The 22197-nt window shown below is 43.9% G+C and overlaps 1 protein-coding gene across 9 annotated transcripts in view; it reads right to left on the bottom strand.

The window, feature by feature from the left end:
- Positions 1-1746: 1746 nt before the first annotated feature.
- GRB10 (growth factor receptor bound protein 10) overlaps positions 1747-22197 on the bottom strand; it is a 182446-nt gene continuing 161995 nt past the window's right edge. For all 9 annotated transcript variants that reach the window (XM_046669594.1, XM_046669591.1, XM_046669592.1 and 6 more), the window contains 2 exons: positions 7090-7183; positions 1747-4660 (listed from right to left, as the gene is read on the bottom strand). In XM_046669594.1, the coding sequence (XP_046525550.1) occupies positions 4514-4660; positions 7090-7183 (241 nt within the window). In that variant the 3' untranslated portion in view covers positions 1747-4513. The remainder of the gene's footprint in view (positions 4661-7089; positions 7184-22197) is intronic.

Below are 22197 nucleotides of genomic sequence, written 5' to 3' on the forward strand. Positions count from 1 at the left end.
TAGACCTGCAATAACAGAACAAAAAATATATTTAGATGTAATCCAGAAACATTTCAGAAATCAAACGACTGATATGTCTACAGATTGAAAGTGTACACTGTGTCCCAGGGAAGTGGGTGTCAATCACCAATATGCACAGACCCCTGCCTATTCTAGCTGTTCCCAGGAAGGGTCATTAGTGTCCCGCCAGGTGTGCCATGTATCCTGGAGAGCCCTCTGCTGGCCATGCTGAGATCTGCAGTCATAGTGTCCTCTGTCAGCATTTCCTGCCTCTGCTGGGTCTTCACCAGCCACACAAGGAGCGGCCCCTCTTGTATACTGTGGGATGGCAGATGAAGCCTAACTCTGCGAAGGATGGATTTTCATGTCTGTTTCGAGTGCTTCTTGTTAATGTATAACTTCCAGGATGAGAAGGGGCAATACTGAGTTTACCATACTAAAACTCAAGGTTGTAGGATATTTTACTTTTTATATTTAACAAGCTAATGTTTTTATCATAAAAAAACCCTACTTATAATTTTAAAAATTGCTCAAAATATGTTTTAAAAACCAATAAGAAGTGTGATCTAAGCAGCGAGATCAAGTTTAAAGTCGTGCTATGAGCGCTTCTTTTAATTCCATCAGTTTGTCTGTGGGACTGCTTGCATCATCTTCTTTGGAGGGACCACCAAGTCTGCATTTGAAAGCCTGGCCCAGTGCTTCCTCCCCCACCCTGGGCTCTGGAAGGATGGGAACGCAGGCTCGTCCTTGTCACAGTGCCTCTCCACACTGCACTCTCCACCAGTACACGCCTTCCCCACAGCCACCTCGCATGGCACTGCACCTGCACAGCCTGCCGTCCAGTCTTCTACTCTGCACCCCTCCACATGCCCCCCAACACCGCACTTGCTCCTCCTCTCCCATGCCCACAGCCCTTGCCACACACCCCCTACACATATTCACACACCAGCCCCACAGTAACCACGCACACTTCTCGTGAGGAGGAGAGCATGCTGAATTCTTATTATTGTTCTTCCTCTAAGGGTGGCCGGCCTTAGAGGGGCAAGCTACCAGAAATCGAGAACTCAGATTCTGAAAACCAGTGACAGGGGAGTTCAAAATGCTACAGATGTGCTTCTGCGGGTGGCCAAGGCTGGCTTGTGACAATATATCCATATTGTCTGCCTGGTCGGGGGCGGGAGATGGCGAGTCGGGCCCAGGTACAGGGAGGTGGTACATCAGGGTCTCCAGCCGGGAGCCTGGGGAAGCAGACACAGGACATCCATTTTCTCAATCTTTCTGCCAATTTGTCTGATTAGAAAACCCAGGTTCTCATCACTTTGATTGTCCTCGTGCAGTAGAATAAATGCCATTGGACTTGTCAAATGTGAAGTTATGAGTTTCTGAAGGTGTTGGCTAAACCAGAGTGGAGACCTGCTACCTTTGAAGCATTCAGAGGTCTGGGATTCTTGCGGTGGAGGCGCGGGGAGATGAGGCCGGCTGCGACTGTGCCGGCACCAACACGGAGCCTGAATGTGAGCACCAGGTTCCGGCACCTGCCCCGCCAGACTGCAGGACTGAAATGAGCCCAGCGTTTCATCAGGGCCAAGCAAGCTTGCACATCACACATCAATTCCTTCTTAATTAGTTTTTAGCCAGTGCAAAAAACCTCACTGTTAATATTCTAAATCATTTCCAAAGGTTTGTAGTGGCTGACCAACCAGAGTGTTTTGAAATATAGAAACAGACATTACAAGCAACAGAAAATGAAGAACACTGTATTAATGTTTATTTCTAATTACAAGAAACAGAACATCAGTCCCTTATTTGTACAAAAATACCTGAAAGTTTACAATTAGGTTCACGAGCCAAAGAGTTATGTACAGAAAGGAGCAAAGCACGTGGCATAAAGGTTTTGTCTTTTCAGTTAATACCTTCTGCATTCCCTGAAAATGTCTACACACCAGACCCCTCATGGTCTCTGCAGCTTGCACCGTGACATCACAATCTGCGAGGAGCAAGTCCCGCCCCCGGAAAGGTGCACCCATTGGTCAAACCGTCAGGTAGTAAGTGCAGAAAAGAGAAGACAAAACATCTAGGCCGAGGCACATATTTCTTCAAGGTTTAGCAAACAAAAAAACGTTCTGGAACTGTAACACCTAAGATAACAGAGCTCACTTATTCAACTCTAATACCAGAAGCGTTTGGCGTTTTCCTTTTCAACTTAGTCCGGGTTGCTACACAAAGTTTTTATTTTAGAAAAGAAAACCACAAGCAGAGATAGAAAATCAACAGGCTCCAAAACGACCCTGAGCTGTCCCGTTTACATTCATGTCATTTAAATACAAAAATAAAAGTCAAATGTCCTTCAGCCCTTGGCTGGCTGGGCTGGGCGCCCGCGGCCTCCAGGGACTGGCTGTTTTCAGGTGGAGCTGCCAGCCCCAAATGAGGGCAGTTTACACTCTCCAATGATTCACCGCGGCCGAAGGCGCAAACACTACGTCACACCGGGTACATACACACCTGTCAGTCAAGCTTCTGTTCTCCTCTTAAATAAAATGCGTCTCTATAAATATGAAATCCTGCAGATACGAGCTGTCTATCGGAGAGGGGCGTGAGGGTCTCGTCTCACTGGTGGAGACTGGTCTATGTAAACAGAAACAAGAAATGGTAGAGGTTTTTTGTTTTTGTTCTTTAAGGTTTTCCTTCCAATCGTGAAGGGGAAGAAGGTGTGACAGTGTAGCTAGCTAGCATGCTGCCAGGTACGCCCTTGAGGATTACCTAATTGTCGCTGGTTTGAAAGATTAACTGGCTACAAAAGAGAACGCAATCAAGCATTTATAACTAAAAACATGATTTACTAAAATTCTTCACTTGTATAAGTAGATATCTCATGGAAAACAACTAGAGTGTGGCCTATTAACTACCATACAGTGTTTCCTGTGCCCTAGACTGAGAGCGCACATGTGTCACCGAAGCCCGTTGTGTGTGACCTAAACTACGGTGTGTTCCTCGGGAGCACGGCGGTGGGACGGAGTCGAGGCAGTCCAGTGGCCAGCACACATTCAGAGGGGCCGGTCAAGTGTGTACCTGGGATCTTGGAAAAGGAAATCGTTTTCACACAGTAGTCTGTATGCCCGTCAGGGGAGCCCTTTCTGTTTTGCAGAGATCAAAGGTAAGGACGCAGCTGCTCTCACACTAGATAGCTCAGCCAAGGGGACAAGGCGGAGGGGAGGAACAACTCGAAACCCGGCCTGACTCAGCTCCCGGAGCGGGAAGCAGTGTTGTGTTGATAACACTCTTCAACGTCCACAACTGCCGTGAGGTACTTCTGACCACAGGCCAGCAGAGGAGGAGCCACAGCTGCTCTGCACTCGCTGGCTTATGGGGGTTTTCAGCAGGACACAGGTCATCAAGCAGACCTTTAAATGCCAGGCTGTGGCTGTGCCCTTTTCAAAGGTTCTGTCTTTATCACCATGGAAACCCACAGCCACCAGAGGAAGCCAAGCAGGTGCCATTTTCTTTATAGATCCTTTAATCCCCTGAGGGAGAACAGCCATGAAAAGACTCACACCACTGCAGAGGGGTAAGGCAGTGATCATTCTAGAACAGGCTGAAAGCACCCTAGGCGGGCAATGCAGCATGGCAGCCACTGCTGGCAGCTGATGGGCACCGGGTGTGTCTTAGGAAGGCTGGCCTGCATCGGACTAGAGGTGCGGTCACTCAGCCCTGCCATGTTGTGGAACAGTGAGTTTTCCAAAGAAATCAAGTCTCCTGAACTGTGGAGGACGGGCCGCAATAATAACAAGAGTATGGGACATCTGTGCTTAGAGAAGTGATTGACAGACCATGGTTGCCTGACTGGGTCCACAAAAACATGCCAAATGCCTGCCACAGGTGACACCTTTTATTTAAAAAAAGCTCTTCAAGTATACTGGGAGGGGCTGGGGTGGTTTGTTATTTGGGAGCTGAATCCACCTATGGTAACCTGCAGAAGGTGGGGACCACCTTCTGGAAACATTTGGGGGCCCATAGTCAGTCTCTGAAGTCTGCCCATTGGAAACTGTCTTTGCGTCTTGTATGCACTGAAAAGCCACATCCCCTCCTACCAGAGGCTGAATATAACATTGAAAACAAAGAAGGAGTGCAAAAAAGTGATCAATACAAAAAAGTAAACATATCAGTTTTAATTGTCAAGATTATTCCAGGGCAAGAGTTCATTTCCAATTACTTCTCTCCGGCTCTTGTTCCTACGTGGCCCAGCCAAGCCGCTCATTCCAGTTTATTCTCAAATTCGCGCTTGCTCTCTCACGCCCTCCCTGATTTGGCCAGCGCAGAGGGAGGTGATCCTGCTGGATCCGCAGCAGCAAATCATCGTTAGGTCCAGCGAACTAGTCCACGTCGGTCGGCTGCAGCGACCTAACCGGTCTCACTCGGAGTCCCAAGGTGCAGGACAGCTGCGTGGTCTTCATGCACAGCCCTCGTCATTCCAGTGTCAGCTTCCTCTAGTCTTCAGCCAAGAGTAAATCTGAGGTCATAAGGCCACTCGGATGCAGTGGTGCTTGAGTTTGCAAGGCAGGACTCCTTTGTTTAGCTGGTAAAAGTCCACAAGCTGGATCAGGTCAGAAAATTTGGTGTTCCCGTCATCAAGGCTGAAGAACATCTGTCCATCATCCTCGCACTAGAGAGACACAAGAACACTTGCCAAGTTAGAGGCCACACCTCAGGGAACAAAACACGGCTCACAGTCAGCATTAGCTCTGCCAGCATGTGGTCTGGTTCCTAAGGGACACACAAGGAGTCAGTGAGGTGAGTTAGAAAATGTCAGGGTGAGAAGCCGGGGAGCGAGGTATTTGTGCTGGCTGCTACCAAGTTGCTGAGGTCTACTGGGCACAGCGGTTCCCCTGTTCCTGAAGTGTTTGTGGGGAAGAGCTCTAAGCTCCTCTAGCTTGCCCCACTTATGAGGCCAGTTAACCTCACGAGTTGACCAGCTAACCTGTGAGTATCCACTCCAGCATGGGCCAGCACATCCCGTGAAAGAGGACAGAGCCCTGGGTCTTCACAGATGGACCTCAGGCAACCTCCTTCAGCCCCGTGATGTTCCCTCTGCTCCATTATGAAGCAAATGTTGGACTACTGTAAGGGATTAATAAGATCGTGTAGGAAAAGCAACTTTCCCAGGTCCTGGAATACTTGGTAGCTATTTTTATTAAAATAGAGGAACTCTACACTATCTCCCAGAAAGAACTATATTCCTAACATCAATTTTAACTCAGTGAATTTTAAGTTCAAAGACTGAATTCTCTCTAGATGGGGAAGTCACTGTACTGTTCACATGGAGGCAGTTAGCTTTAAACCTTTGTCTATTAAACTCCAGAAACATTGCTGGACTACCAGCACATTCTGTGTTTTCAAGCACAGAGCTGCAATCTTGTGGCTGTAAGTCTCAACTTACTGTCCCTCTGATACTTCTAGGATTTGGGTTATTTGAGAGAATGGCATTACATAGTCTGCCTGCCATAAAGTATTTTTTCATTTTTTTTGGTGAGGAAGATTGTCCCTGAGCTAATATCTGTGCCAATCTTCCACTATTTTGTATGTGGGACACCACCACAGCATGGATTGATGAATGGAGTGTAGGTCCACGCCTGGGATCCAAACCCGTGAACCCTGGGCCGTCAAAACAGAGTGCGCAAACTTAATCACTACATCTCCAGGCCAGCCCCATAATTTTTCATTTTATTTTTAGTTTTAAGCTAAGAGAATAATATCTGTGTCCATAATAAAATGCAGGGAAAATGAAAAGGACTGTGGATGAAGCACGTTCCCTCAGATAACACTTCCTAGGTTTACACGTTTTGTGGCCTCTGGGAAGACTGGGCTCAAGTCCTGACTCTGTCCCTCTCTCCCAGCGTGGTCCAGGGCGAGCACTGAGAGCTGTCGGACTCGTGATTTTCTCACTTACAACTGAGGGCATGAGAACACCACAGGAAGTGACCGTGCAGCAGAAAGAGCCTAGCAGGTTGCTTCTGCTTGGTTCCCTAAAGCTAACCAACGCTACCCTTGTCCTTCTCCATTTCAGGCTTCCCGTCATGGCACGATTGTAGAGACAGCTGTTCTAAAGTCCTGGGCTCAAGCAAGCTTGAAAAACGCCAGGTTGAATTACGTGAAATAGGTGCATTCAGTTACGTCAAGCCTTCTCAGAGCTTTGCTTTGTTAATGGACAGACTCTCTGAGAGGAAAATAGCTCATCACCCTCTCTTGGCAGAATACTTCCTGGGTTTGGGTTCCACAGGAAACATTGCATGAAAGTCATGATCACCCGCAATTCACCAAATCCTCAGGTAAAACATTTGATATTAGTTTTGTATATCTTATCCCCAAGTAATGAATTTGCAAAGGTGTGGACAACCATCTCCCACATAATACCCAAATCATGAACTAGAATCTGACCTTCAGCACACTAAGGAGAGAGTTGTTACACTTGACAAATCTGACAATAATTTGCAAAAAAAAAAAAGTGATGCTGACTAACATATTTGATAATGATGTTTTTGGAATTGTTCAGAGGTGGAATCTGTTTTCTGATCCAAGGACTAAGTGGAAGGAGCAATGCAACTTCTCTTTGGGGGACCACCTGACCTTGAGTCAGATTTCTACAGCCTTCTTGAGTCACTCTGGTACCTACTAGCATAAGACAATTCCTTAGCTTCAAGTGGCCAGCGGTCAAACCTGCTGTACAGCGCCTGCCTTCCTGACCGCGGGCACTCCCAGCACTGAGCTCCCGACTCACAGGGCCGCTCCACACTTAGCCATCCTCTCACCCTGCTCCTCCCATCCAGCACTGTTTCAGCTGTAACTCTGAGCTGTCCAGGCATGTGGGCGGGCCTCAGCACATGCCAAGACTTTCAATATTATTTCTAGGGAAATATTGTTCCCAATTCCAAAGGACAAACCTCTCAAGAAACCTTGAAAGGATCTCACTTGTGAGCTTGGAACTGTCTGACATTTAATGATCTAAAGTTTTGTTTGTTTATAACATGAAAATTGCATTAAGAATGGAACCAGAAAACAAAAACTAAGGACTAATATGACAATATCAATACTTACAGGTAAGATCTGGAAATTTTTAATTTTCTGGTGATGACACAGTGTAAGTACAAATGCCTTTGGATTACTCTGGCTGTCACGGAGCAGAAAAAGCCTGGGAATGGAAGATAATCAGTTGATTATTAATTTGAAAAATCTACACTTAATATACGTACATGTGTGCACATGCACACACACACACCTTTCCCTGCTCATCTGCTAAGACAGGCGTGAAGCCAGGAAGCTTCTGGATGCTTCAGCATCCGAGTGGCCTGACTGGCAACAGCACACTCTGCACCCAGACTGTGGTTTCTGAATTACCTCTCCACTGAACGGAACCAGGGCTTCCTGGGTATATGGCCGACTCTAGGGTAAGGTAGGGAAGACACAAGATGAAGATGGAACATTTCGTGCCAGAAAGGAAGGAACTATTCAAAGAATGATGATCCAGGAGGTAGCGAGGCCAAATCTGGGCATCAAAGTAAGTAACAGAAGTAAGGGATTATAGCCCAAAGAATAAAATGGGAATCCATGAGTCTATATGATATTGTAAATAAATGAGCAAACAAAGTAATAGGAGAGAAGAAAAAGCTCTTCCTTAGAGCAGAAGCCCAGCAAGATAAAGAAGGAATGACAGGTTAGAGAACTACCATTTGGCAATTACCATAGATAACCAATGATTAAAGAGAAGAGCTCAGTGAATGCTAAACTTGGCAGATGACAGTTTGATGAGAAACAAAACATTGTTATAGTCTCAAAGCATCTGCCCCCTAATACTTATTTATCACAAAGGAAAAATAGTAAGTTCACAGTAGAGAAACCTGGTTGATACCATCTTCATCGCACATTCCAGTACCACCACCAGGAATGAGATAGTTGGACCTGAGCGCCTCCTGACGGGACGCACTGAGATGACACCACACCACTTCTGGTGCCCCTGCCCCAAATGCATGACCTGACCCAAATCACGAGGAGACAGACTGGCCCAAACTGAGGCACGCTCTGCAACAACCGGATTCTGCTCATAACAAGTGTCGATGAAAGCCGGAGGAGGACCAAGGGGACACGCTGGCTTGGGAGGTGATTTAGGATCAAGAAGTGTTTTCTTTTTGCTATAAAGGATGTAATTAGGACGACTGGTAAAATGTGAACAGTGTGTACATTAAATAATAGAACTGCATCAATGTTAACCTCCTAATTTTTGCAACAGCACGATGTAAGAGAAGTCCTTGTTTTTAGAAATTTTATACTAAAACAATGAGGATTAAAGGGATATCATGCCACAACTTACTCCTAAGTGGTTCAGACAAAAAAACGGGGGGAGTGGGACTAGGGAGGGAGACGGAGAGGGGAGAGAGAGAGAGAGCGAGGGGATAGAGAGGGAAAGGCAGGGCAAGAGAGGGAATACGCTAAAGCAAACGTGCTACAATGTTGACAACCAGAGGATCTGAGTAAAATGTATACAGGAGCTCACTATACAATTCTGGCAACTTTTCTACAGTTTGAAATTATTTCAAAATACAAAATTAAAAAAAATTAGAATAGCACAAAGAAGCATAAATCTTTGCTTTCCCATGAACAAACCTAGAATGAGCTGGTAAGATAGACAGTTGTGCATTACAAGAGAAGAGAAAAAAGTCTCCACGCCCTAATCCAAGTGACAAAGAAGAAAAGGCATGAGAGGAAACATTGAAAGGTACCAGAGACCAAACTGCAGGATCAGCTGAATCATCAGTTTCTAGACTGTCACATGAAGATGGAAAGCACTTCAACGAGACTGGAAAATTCTGTTTTTTAAAAGGGTAAAAAAGTTTTATTTTACTACAGGACTTCTCAGAGCCTTTAAAATGCTAATATTCACAGTGAATGTTACTAAAGGACTTTTCAGACTTTAAAATGAATATTCATCCTGGCTCCCTAAGGAGCTCAAGCAGGACAATTTTCCAATGTTACCTGACTAAAAATCCCTTTATTACAGCCTTCCGCAGGACGCAGATTCTTCAGAATCCACTTTGGAGACACCAAGTGGAATGGAATTGCACAGTTTGGCTGGGCTGAACTGGAGGGGACAATGCTAAGAAGCTGGACTCTGAGGAATGTGCTCCATGGCACAGAGCGAGAGGGCGAGGTCTAGCTCCTCTCCTGGGCAGAGCTGCGCCAGGTTCTTCCACCTCAAAGGTGTGTTTTCTTTTCTCAGCGTCATGATTACCAGCAGAAACCCAGGAGTCTGCAGGTCCCTAGGTCATCCCGGAGGAAAGCTGAGGCTGCCCCTTTCTCATCTGTTACCTTAGTTAGCTCCCTGCGTTTCCTTCTGCAGAGAGGAAGCGGCCGCTGAACCGGGTCTGGGCCCACTCGCCCCTGAGCAGCCGAAGGAGCAGACACAACATGCCGCCCTGTCTGCCTCGCAGTTTAGGGGCACAACCTGGGGAAATCCTGAGGCTACCCCACAGGATGGGTTTTACAGTTGTGCCTAAGGGCTGTGTATCTGAAACGATTCCTAACAGGGAGGCCCTTCGCAGGGTGAAAAGGGTATGGCGCAGGAGTCAGCAACACTCCTGGATTCGCCACTTGTTAGCTTCAGGATCCAGGGGAATGTGCCTTCTCAACCTTAGTGTCATCATCTGCAAAAGGGAGTAACGCCTCTCCTACAGGGTCATCTAGAAGATTGTGGCTGTTGTGCAATATAGCACACAATCCATGGTGGCTTGAGATAACAATGCTAATAACCAGCAAATCGCAGAGATGCACTGATTTCTGAGAGGGACAACTGAAGGGACAAGGCTCAAAGAAGACAAAGCATGCCAAGGGATGCCACTCAGATTAAGAAATCATGAGCGTAACACAGGAAGCAAAGGGTGAGGCCAGGTGAGTCCCCACCTTCATTAAGAACTGGAGGCAGGCACGGGGTAGCCCTCCCGACCATGGTCACCGTGCACTCATGAGAGAACGAAGAGCTGTGTGTGCCAGGGGCTGACAGTGATCAGAGTGCCGCACAGCTCAGATCACCAAGCAAGCCATTGCATACATATTAACCCATTGAGTCCTCACAGCCACCCTGTTTTTGTCCTCATTTCATGGTGAGGGAAGCAGGGCATGGGGAAGTTAAGAAAATTCCCTGAGGTCACACAGCCAGCAGAAGCCCCAGAGGAAGCCTGGGTACAGCAGGACAACAGGACCCCTGGTGAAACCTGAGGAAGTGCGCAGATGATTCCTCCCCAGCTGGGGATTCCTCCCTGTTGTGGCTCTTACAAAGGTGTATGTTAGCCTTGGGTCAGGTCCCCTTTCTCTGCCCTGAGGAAAGAGACAGCTGCAAAGAACTCGAATCTGACAAAGGAGTTTCTGAAGCCATGGAGTGCAGACAGAGGGACCAGCACTCACAGACAGCACAGAGGTGGAGGCTGGGGACAGCAGAGGGGCTGGTGGCGCTAGACCCCAGTGTGATTCTGGTAGGGGCAGCAGAGGGAGAGATAGAGCCGTAAATGCCACAGGTAAGGAGATGAGCCACTGGGGGGTTTGAGCAGAGGGGACAACAGAACTAGATGTGTCCTTTGAAAAGATCCTTCTCCAGGTTCTGGGATGGGCTGGGGCGGCAAGAGGAGAAGGAAGCAGGCAGTGAGTTCAGTGCTCACAGGAATCCCTGCAGGGCTGGGGGGGTGTGAACGCACACACAAATGCACGTGCACACGCATGGTCACCTGCGTGGGGGGCCGCCTGGAGACAGCGGGATTCAAGGACATCTCCCAGGTTATTCCAGGCTGATGTCTCTTTCTGGCCCTTCTCTTTCTATCTCCAGATATAATTTGAGGCTAAAGCCCTAGGAATCCTGTTCTCTAACAGCTGTCATTCTGGCACTGCCTTTCAAAGTTGTTTCCTCTTGTTGGACTCTCGCAATTGGCTTCCCTTCACTACTTCTGCAGGGGTCAGTAAAGGTTAGGAATTGATCATTTAGTTCACTTTCTTTTCCAAACACGTTTCCTCCCCAAATGCAGGAATTAATGGGAGAGGTGGTGTCATTGTGATGATACCTGAATCAGTCCCCTGCTCCTCATCCTTGTTTGTGCCAGGGTTTCAGCAGCCTCACGGCAGAATTGAAAATTAGAACCTTAGAGAAGACTAAAACCCAGAGAGACTCCTGCTTATCAACAAGGCTAATGCCGCTAGGAGGGCTTCCCAGGGGAGGAGAGGTGGTAAAGGTGATGCTCATACGCCTCACCAGGTCTGAAATGATGTGAAAGTCGCCAGCTGGGACTCTGCTCTTGGAAAAGTTGAAAGACAAACATGGTTTAAAACCAGAAAGAAGCCGACACACAATCCAGTGGGTGGAGAGTGCTAACCCCTCCACCCAGGGTCCCCTGACCGGAGGGGCAGCCCTTCTTAATGAAAGTGGGCCACAGGGCCTGATCTCAGACTCACGGGGGAAGCTTCTTAAAAACACACACGTCCCATCACTCCCTCTCTGCGGTTCTGTCAGCAGCGCAGGGATGCAGGTGCCATCGTCACTGCCCTGGCCTTGGCAGCATGCCAGTGGCCACACCACTTCCTGGGGAACCTTCGTGCTCTGGCAGTATGATGTCAAGTGAACCCACTCGGCTTCCTCAGAACAGATCCCACGGATGATATGGTTAAAGGTGACACCACTGGAACATTCCAGGCACACTTCTGATGTGGCTCAGGGCTGTAAATGGGTACAGAGCCTGTGCTAGAAGTCCCGGGAACACACACATAGCTAAACGCAAACGGGGCAGTGACAGAGGAACTTCAGGTGTCACGCTTCTCTCTCCTTACACAGGCCAGAAACTTTATAGGAGAAACATACTTTTTTTTTTTATAATTAGGAGGAGTCATTTCTAATGTTTTAAGAGGGACTATTCTGTTATACAGGTGACATCTCAGATAGGCAGATAGAACAATTGTAAGGCACATGAGAAAAAAATAGAATAAGATCCATTCTTTACACAGTACACCAGGATAAATAAATTCCACATGCATCTGAGATCTAAACCAACAAACAAAAAAGGAAGAAAAGAAGAAAGGGAAACAGAAAGAAAGAAAGGGAGAAAGAAAAGAAGCAATACAAGTTCTAGCAGATAACAGGGATGGGAAAAACTTATACGACTATGGCTCAAAAATCTAGAAGGATATGAGACAGAAATGACAAATGTGACCATATGAAATTTTAAAAAAGGTGTCATCAAAAAAAACTAAAACAAACCAACCCATAAGCAAAGTCAAAGAGACAAATGACAAACTGGGGGGAAAAAATGTTTGCAGAAAACAGATTTAGAACATTGGGCAAAGATATAAAAGCTCATATTTGTAAAAAAAAAAAAAAAACGCAATTAGCCCTTAAACATATGGACAAGGCTCAGCCTTCTTCATGAGAGATGCAAACTACAACTTCCCTCTCCACTTGAAGAGGCTGTGGGAAACTGTCATTCTCAGAAATTTCTGGGGGGATCACCATGTGGTGTGCACACACTGCCAGGGGGATCTGGCAACATTTTACCATGTTACATAAGACTTCACGCTTCCCCTCAACACTCCCACTGCTAAGAACTGCCCAACAAAGGGACACCAGCGAAACCACGAAATGATGGAGCGCTGGATATGATAACATAGGTCTGAAAACAATGAACACAAAAGGAGGCCAGCTTCACGCAGCCTTTGGAGCAATCTTCAGGACGCAGCTGAGGGCAGGGCACACAGCATTTACAGCAGGGGACCACCGCTTACAGAGGGGCAGACAATGAAAACAGAGATGTTTTGCCTACAGTTAAAAAAAACAACAACAGAGGACAAACAAACACTGATAAAAATGGTGACTGATTTTGGGGGTGGCGGCAGTGTGGCGTCACCAGGGAATGTGCCTCGTTTCCCAGTCTTGACTTTGCAGCCATGGAAATTTTTAGGTAACTTACAAAGCAGCATTAAACTGAAGAGAAAACGAATCACTTCCACTTGCAAAAATCAGAAAGGATCTGAAACATCTGAACCCGACCATGAGCCAGTTCGGTAGAAGAACCACAGAAAATTGCTCTGGGTTGGTATTTTAACATGACCTGACTGGAATATTCCTTAAGGGTTAAAAGCACTACAAAGGAATGTGAGCTCAGTAGTCTTACTGAAATAATATCAGTATTAATATTTCCAAGATGTTATATGGAATAAAGGAAATAGGATAGAGTGGGGTGAAACAAACTTAACTTAATGTCATGAATAAGATTTTCAGGGTAAGAGAAGAGAGAGACAAAAATCTAAGAAGTAAAAACCCTGTACTCTTCAATTTGAATTGGCAATATCAACGTGAACCTATAATTTATTTTTCGGTTTAAACAAGCACGTCCTAACTCTGTCCACGGAAAAGACCTACAGATTATGGTCTCCAGAAACCATTTTCCATTAGGAAGAATCCGAGTTCCTAAGAGGAGCATATCCCACGAGACTAACACATTTTGTCACACCTGAAATGAGTTAGTGCTGCGTCAAAGAACTCAGGAACCAACTTGAAACAGGTCCCGTTGCCCAAAGAGAGGGGATATTGAGCATCAAGAATAACAATGTTGACTGAAATAAATCAAACACATAAGAATCTCATCACGATAGTTTAACAAAACAAAACAAAAACACCTCATCTCTCATTACTGGAAGATGGTAGAACATCAAGTCATTATTCTGAAAACTGACAAATGAAAGGGAAAAACTCAAGCATTTAGCTACCTTCTCCAGGAAACCAAATATATGACAAGGGTGACAAATAAATGGCAAGTAATAGGATGTACTGGAGTATATGAGGAAGCCATTTGGTGTAAACCTATTTGGCCTGTCTCTGTTTTTCCAAAAGGGGCTGACATGACCGTTGAGCATGCATTGTATATCTGCTTTAAGCATTTGCTATGTCCCAAAGACAAGAACAAATAGCCTTAAGATAAAGGTGCAACTTCCCCAACATTGACATTTCCTTAAGGATAAGCACTTCTCCCTAGACTGGGAAGTGATCGCTGCACTCACCCTGTGACTATCCAGCTTGAGACAGCAGACCTACTACCTGGAGTGTCCATCAATCGCTGTGCCAACAGGGCAATCTTGTGACTATTGTAAAAGGGACATTTCAATCATATGTGAAACATGTTCTTTGAGGGTATATAACCACTCTGTACACTCCAGTTCTTTGGTGCCCTTCCTTCCTTGGGGAAGGAGGGTCCTGGGCCATATGGTTCTCACATTTGGCTCAGAATAAACTCACCCCAATTTTCACTTATAAATTGGTTATGGATTATTTGTGTCGACATTTCTTGGTGCAGTCATGGCAGGATTTCAGAGAAACCCACCGGAGACTATCTGGAATCTACACTGAACTGGCATTCGGTACCAGTAGAGGCCCACTGAGTCCCCCCAGATCACTGCATTCTTTCAGGTGACCTTGGTGAGTTCTCCTGAAACCTGGACCTCCTTATTTTAAGTCAATGGTCCAAGAGTTGATATGAGCTGTTGCAAACCTTAAGGCTAGGTGTCTTAAGGTGGTACCAGCACATACCCTAGGTAAGAGGAACCTAACAGGAATTCCTAGGCCAGAGGAGCCTAGGGGAAACTTTGGAGCGAATGGGGCAGGCTGATCTTTTAAATTTTGAATTAAATTGGAAAGAAGTGTGTTTATAAAGTTTGAACAAACAGCTCGATAGAGAAATGAGGGACTGAATGTGTTCAGCTCCAAAGAAAGGGGATACTGATCCTCCTGGCCGGAAAGGTATTCTCAGGTGGTGACTGAGGACCTCAGCAGGAGCGTTGGAGGATCAAATGCCTTGTGACGTGTAGCAGTCTCATAGGGAACTCCACTCCACTCATGTTAATTAATTATGGCTCATCCAGGTGATACTAGCACTGATATTGATTTCCTTACATTAAACCCAGCATATATAGAGTTAAAACCAAAGCACTCATTCCCTGCTTACTCCCTGGCTTCCTGGCTCCAGAATCCACTATTTGCCATGGAGACAAACAGCCAAGGACAGCCAGCTGGATTCGTTATCTCCTCCTCCTCCTTCCTACAAGCAGCCTCCCCAGGCTGGTGGGAAAGCTCTGACCGGCAAGGCCATATGCTCTCCCTCCCCTAGATAAAACTCCAAATAAAAACCCTTACTTTTAGGTTTTTGGGTTGTTTGGGATTTCAGTGTTAGCTGCCCTTTCTCCTTGCTCAGTGCTGTGCAATAATAAAACTCCTACTTTCTTCCACTACACCTAGTGTCAGAGATTGGCTTACTGTGCAGTGGGTGAGTGAAGTCACTTCAGGTTCCATATCATGCGAAGTGCAAAGGGCTGGTCACCTGCGCTCCAAGCCCCCACGGTGGTTTTAGACTGCCAGAGGGAGAAACTGAGGCATGTAAGACACTGTTACAACCTTTCTCCAGGGAGTAACACTCAACAAGCAGTCCATTTTTTGACTCATTACACTGTCCTTAGAAGTTGTTCAGACTTTACAGCAAACAACATTAAAAGAAAAGTGGGAAATCAGTTCCTGAATGGGCAGCCTCCTCTGAACTCCAGTTGGCTTCATGCTGTGACTGCAATTGCTTAACAAAGGGGGATATTTCCAACCCAGATTCTTAAGACCAAAAGAAAGAAAGAAGAAAAACTGGGAAAACAAGTTTTTGCCACCATGGTCTGCTGTGAGAACACCCTAGCCCAGAAATCTAAGGAACATCTTTGTTATATCAGTCTGTTGTTTATGTGTGTGTCTATGTATGTCATAAATGTGTAGTATTTTCCCTCCGGATGGTATGATTTCTAAAGAGCTCTATTCAATTCCCTTAAAGTAAGTGCTTACAAAATTTTTTTTTAAATGCAGCTAACCCAAACATCTTTCAAGTTAACGTGGGATGAAATAATCTTTGGTAAATAAAAGTTTGTTTAAGTTTGTTGGTTTGATTAAAACAGGCATGTCCTTAGAGCTATCAGCATTGGATATGAAACAGACATGTGGCCTTTATTCTATGTTTACTGGTCAAATAAGCTGACGTTGTCTCTTACAAAACTGGTTAACAAAAATAATAACTTAAAATGATGGCTAATTTTGTCTAATGTCTCATCAAGTCATGTAGGCAATCTAAATGATTATTGGGAACAAAAACCTAAATAGATGTGAAAAAGATAACTGTTGGGTGAACTTTTAACAATAATTATGTGTTATGGTGTATGTACTTAAAATAGCTTCTGAAATCTCTTTGGTAACTTGAAACTTTGAAGTTTTGCTAGTTTAATTTAAATGCTAAAAATTCATTAAATATCTAGATCATCTCTAAATAAGATAAAGTGTTGGACATTAATTATTAATGTAAGTTCACCTACTATTGGCTTCTTATTACAGGAAAAACTAAAAGTTGCTTAAGTGTACTAGTAAACATGTCTTGCATGTTATTAAAAGATTGTACTATAAAGTAACATGTTTCTAAAAATCATGAAAAGTGTTTACAAATTTGCCAAGCCACAAAGTGCTAAAGAAAGTTTATAATTACTTACTCTTAAGTTTCACTAAAACTGAAGGTTTCTAAGGGTTAAAGAATTCTAATACATGATTAAAGCTACTAGAAATTAATAAGGAAAACATATTTGTATTCAAGGAAAGGTGTAAGTTTTCAGCAAAGAAGGTAAAAAGAATGGAATTTATTTTTTTTAAGATTGGCACCTGAGCTAACAACTGTGGCCAATCTTTTTTTTTTTTTTTCCTGCTTTATCTCCCCAAATCTCCCCTGGTACATAGTTGTATATCTTAGTTGCAGGTCCTTCTAGTTGTGGCATGTAGAATCAAAATATTTTTGTTTGTTTGGTTAAGAAAGATAAATTTGTCCTAAAGTACTGGGGGGAAAAAAGAAAGACATGAGACAAATTCTGAGAGTAAAGGGAAGTGACAGAAGGTTGGTGAAAGTAAAACCCTGCAGAGTTTTGTAAATGGTCAAGTTGGCTAAGATTAAAATAAATTACGTAGATAAGGTTTAATATAAAAAGTAAGCTGGTTCAAAAATTAGAATTTGGCTTTCTCTCTTAAAAGGATAATTTTCTTAAACTCTTATCTGCTCTTGATAAAGAGGCTATAAAAGGTTTTTCTTTTGAGTAAGTTTACCCAAAGGACAGAAGATCTGTGTTTTGTTAAGATAATTTCCTATGTTCAAAAGGGATGAGGTCTCTTTATCAAGGATTTTGACTGTTTCTGTTGTCACCTTGGTTAAATGTTATCACAAAGCATTGTTTCAGTGACCCTTGTTTCATGATGACAACATCAGCAACCCCTGGATCTTGTTTAAATAAACGTTTTAAAATCTTTTGATATTTTTGACAAGCTCCCCAATAATCCATACCCTAAATGAAGTCTTTATTTGATATTCTTTGAGAATTTTCGGAGGGCCCCTGGGACTTGTCAAAGAAATTTGTGCTTCTTCCTATAAAAGGGAGATACTAATTAGCTTGTTTGGTATGCTAAATTGCATGGGAAGCATCATCAAGTAAATGATGACAAACCCTCTTAGGTTATATTGTGTAGGTAAATATTATTCACTATTTTAGTCCTGCTACCTTGCTTCCAACATCACAAGTGGAGAAGAGCATGACTGCATTCTATTATTTAATTTGGGTTAGAGATGGGTCTTACTTAAAAGATAAGCAAGGATGTTATCAAGCTGGATATGCTGTCTAGCCTCAAGAATGCCTGCTACTTTCTATTAACTCTGCTAACCCACTAAAAAAATTTCCTTCTATAGGCTCAAGAAACCACCATGGAAGGAAAAAAAAATACATATATATATACATATACACACACATAAAGGTGGCAACAAAAGGGAAAAATAATACTTTTAGAAACTCTCTCCCACAGTGGCTCATATAGCCTATACTTCTTCTGTTATATGCCCAAGGTATAATCCACAGAAACCATTTCATGAGTCATAAGGCCACTTTCCCCTTCCTAAGGGACCCTTTGAGGTATGGCAATTGGACTTTGTCCAAATGCCACCATCCCAAGGATATATATATCTTGTAATGATTTGTATGTTCTCACATTGTGTTGAGGCTTTTCCTTGCAGAAGAGCAACGGCTTTAGGTAAATTATTATTGAAAAGGATAATTCCTGTTTGCAGAATTCCTACAGAGTTACATAGTGACTGGGGAACTCATTTCACCACACAAATAATTAAATCTATTTGTAGTATTTAGCCAATAATGCAGCATTTCCACTGTGCTTACCATTCCCAGTCCTCAGGATTGATGGAAAGAACTAATTGCCCAATCAAAACTTAATTGGCAAAGCTTTCAGAAGCATTTACTCCAATGGCCAAAAGCTCTTCTGTTAGTGCTCCTTAATCTTAGATCTACACTTTTGGTAAACATTGGCTGTGTCCTTTTGAAACAATAGGACAGCCTACGCAATTAGATGAGGAAATATGTGAACCAACTTTGCTTAAGGGATATGTTACATTATTGTCAGGGTCTTATTGAGATGCTTAAAAGAAATGAAAGATTGGTAGCTGATTCTTTCACAGAGAACCCCTAGACCTTAAGGATCATGGATGATAACCAGGAGAATTTATTTATCAGAAGAGACATCAAATAAAAGACTCTGCAGCCCTGTTGAAAGGGACCACACCAGGATGAGAAGAAGATGGCATCTATTGAAGACAGCTATTCAAAGACTCCAGACCAGGCCTGTATTCCCAACGTTGTATCTCCTCCTTTAAACCTTTGTTATGCTTAAACTGTACACCGATTTTATAATTGTTCCACTTAAGGTTTTGGAATACTATCATACTTAAAGAAAGTGACTGACTTGGAACAGGCTGGTTTTGAAGGATAGGCATTTATTGGGTGGCTCTTAATGGAACTCAGTGGTTATGTGGAACAAACCTCTGGTCTTGGCTACTACCTGGATGGCTAAAACACTGCACCCTGGGTTTCCTGTGGAAGCAGGGAAGGATTCACACTGAGTTAACATCTGTTGCCAATCTCTCTCTCTCTTTAAGGTTCATTCAGTATTCCACTGGTATGGCCACCAAGCGGCTATATTTTCTCCTTCTTTGGGGCTAAAAGATGTCATTATGATATATGGAAGCCCTGCATAAATTTATTCAACAAGCCCTTAGTAATAGTCAAGCAGGAATAGCCTTATTAAATACTGAAATGTCCTTAATGAGAAAGGCTATCTTCGAAAACAGAATGGCCTGAAATATTCTTACAGCATCCCAAGGTGGTACAAGTGCAATTATTCAGACTGAATGCTGTGTTTTTATACCTGACGAGTCTTCCAACGTGTCATCTTTGCTAAAGTACATGAAGAAACAGGTGAATGACTTAAGTGATCCTACACCCAGTTTGATTTGTTTGGTTGGCTCCCTTCCAGTATTGGTTCCATTTTTCAATCCGGATTGCAATTCCTATTTCTATTACTTCTTGGAATTCTTGTAATAGTCATAATATTCAAACTAATTGCTGTTATCTTACTCTGTTTTGTAAGACCGGCATACAAGCTGGAATAACAGTTGCCTGGTGACTTGATGGTCAATTGATCTTATAACCCTGGACAAATTTCCTTTTCTGAAAAGGAATAGGCCTAAGAACTCATTTCAAACTAATGTTTTTAAATATGTTGAATTGTTATTGTTACTGTACTTGTTCTATAATTGTGAACAATGTAAATGTGAAGAGTCATAGAAAAGCACATATATATTTGTGCAACAATCTAAAATTAATTGAAAATTATATAACCTATAAAATGCTTCCTCTGTTAACATACACACCTCTATGCTTGTCCACTATATCTGACTATTTCCCCCTAACATAGAAAACTGGGAAAATAAATGAGATAAAAGCATGGCACTGAGGGACATAATGGATTCAGGGCAGGCAGCAACCACCCTGGCACCGAGGTACAATATTTTGATTATCGATGCTTTATATCAAAAGATTATAGATCAAAAGGGGGGACATGACAAATAAATGGCAAGTAATAGGATGTACTGGAGTATATGAGGAAGCCATTTGGTGTAAACCTACTTTGGCCTGACTTTGTTTTTCCAAAAGGGCCTGACATGGCTGTTGAGCATGCATTGTATATTTGCTTTAAGCATTTGCTATGTCCCACAGACAAGAACAAACGGCCTTAAGATAAAGGCACAACTTCCCCCACATTGGCATTTCCTTAAGGATAAGCATCTTTCCCTAGGCTAGGAACTGATTGCTGTACTCACCTGTGACCACCCAGCTCGACACAACAGACCTGCTACCCTGCTGTATCCACTGAGACAGCAGACCTACTACCTGCTGTGTCTATCAACTGCTTTCACTAAGACAGAAGACCTACTACCTGCTGTGTCCACCAATTGCTGTGCCAACAGAGCAGTCTCATGACTATTGGAGAAGGGATGTTTCAACCATAGGCGAAACATGCTCTTTGAGGGTATATAACCACTCTGTACACCCCACTGCTTTGGTGCCCTTCCTTCCTTGGGGAAGGAGCACCGTGGGCTATATGGTCCTCACATTTGCCTCAGAATGAACTCACCCCAATTTTCATTTATAGGTTGCTTATGGATTATTTGTGTTGATAAGGGGAAGAATTTCAGCTAAGGAATGACGAAAGAATAATAGAATTCAAAAATGATGATTTTGTACCCTAGTGAAATTGTGACCATGGTCCAGTATTGGCTGATCAAACCACGTGGTGAGCAAGGAAGGGAACCTGATCAGGCAGGTCATGCTGATGACACCTGAATCCCCCACTCCACCCAAAGATCACCAAGTAGGACAACCACACCCTACATGTTTCTCAACTTGAGGCGGAAGAAAACACAGCACCCCACTGAAGCGCTCTCCCAGAAGAAATGAATCTGAGTCTAACGGAGCCCAACTGCCCCTTCACAGGAAATGAGGGAGACAGGGGAACATATTAAAAGAAACCACAAGTATACAACTACCAAATGACCCACTTCTCCAACAAATGAAAAGACATGAAAAAAAAAAAAAATAGAAGAATGGAGTGGTGGGGGAGACTATTATTATATTTAAGGAGACTTAAGAGACATATCAACCAAATGCTATTTGTGGATCCTGATTTAAAACAACTAAATTTAAAAGACTTTCTGGGTGACAATTGAGGAAATTTGAACACGGATTGGATTTTAGATAATATTAAGGAATTCTTGTTTATCTTGCTAAGTGTAATAATGATACTGTATTTACATCAAAGGAAAAGGGTGCTTATCTTTTAGAGATATGCACTGAAATATATTTATTGGGAAAACTTAGGATGCCTGGGATTTCCTTTAAAATATTCCAGAAGAAGAAAGAGGAAGGAAAATGTAAAAAGGAAGGAGGAAGATGACGAAGAAGATGAAGACAAAGAGGAGAGGGAGGAAAATAATGTGGGGAGAGGGGAGACAAAATAAGACCAGCAGATTGTCGAACGTGGGCAAGGAGTAAGTGGGGGTTCATCATCCTCTTCTCTCTTAGGTGAATTTGGAAATTTCCAGAATAAAACTTTTTCAAGCTGAAGGACAAAAGGATTGTTCTTTGAGTTTAGCAGCTTCTAAGAACCTGTTTTTCCAGCAGACCCTGTGAGGGATAGCTGACAAAGAAACTAATTCTTCTGAGAGAGGGAGACCAGAGAGCCTCTCTTCTTGGGAGTAAGGAGAGGCCTGAGGCTGAGCTCTGCTGTGAGGGACACTGCAGTGACCCCTCATCAATCAGACATCTCTCCCTGCATCCACACCCTTGCGCAGTCCCTTCCCATAGTGATATGAGCTGAGCCAGGCTGCAGGATCTGCTTTGGCCCATGGAATGGCAGCAAATGTGATGCAAAGAGAGCCCTGAGGAATGCTTGGGCACTGCGGTTTGATGTCTCCTGTTCCTGGGAACCCTGTGAGGGCCACATATGAACCAGCCCAGGCTAGCCTGCTGGGAACCTGTGCCCAGTCACCCTGTCACCACAGCCAACAGCCAGCACAGGCCTCCAGACCCATGAATGGAGCCACCCCAGCGCCAGTAGAGCTGGCCCAGGTGAGAAGAGCCACTCAACCAACTCTGATTGGGAGAAATGATAGAGCTTTGTTGTTTTAAGCCACTAAAATGTTTATTGCTTATTCTCATCAAAAG

The sequence above is a fragment of the Equus quagga genome, chromosome 8, assembly GCF_021613505.1.
Source record: "Equus quagga isolate Etosha38 chromosome 8, UCLA_HA_Equagga_1.0, whole genome shotgun sequence".
In the NCBI taxonomy this organism is placed as follows: domain Eukaryota; kingdom Metazoa; phylum Chordata; class Mammalia; order Perissodactyla; family Equidae; genus Equus; species Equus quagga.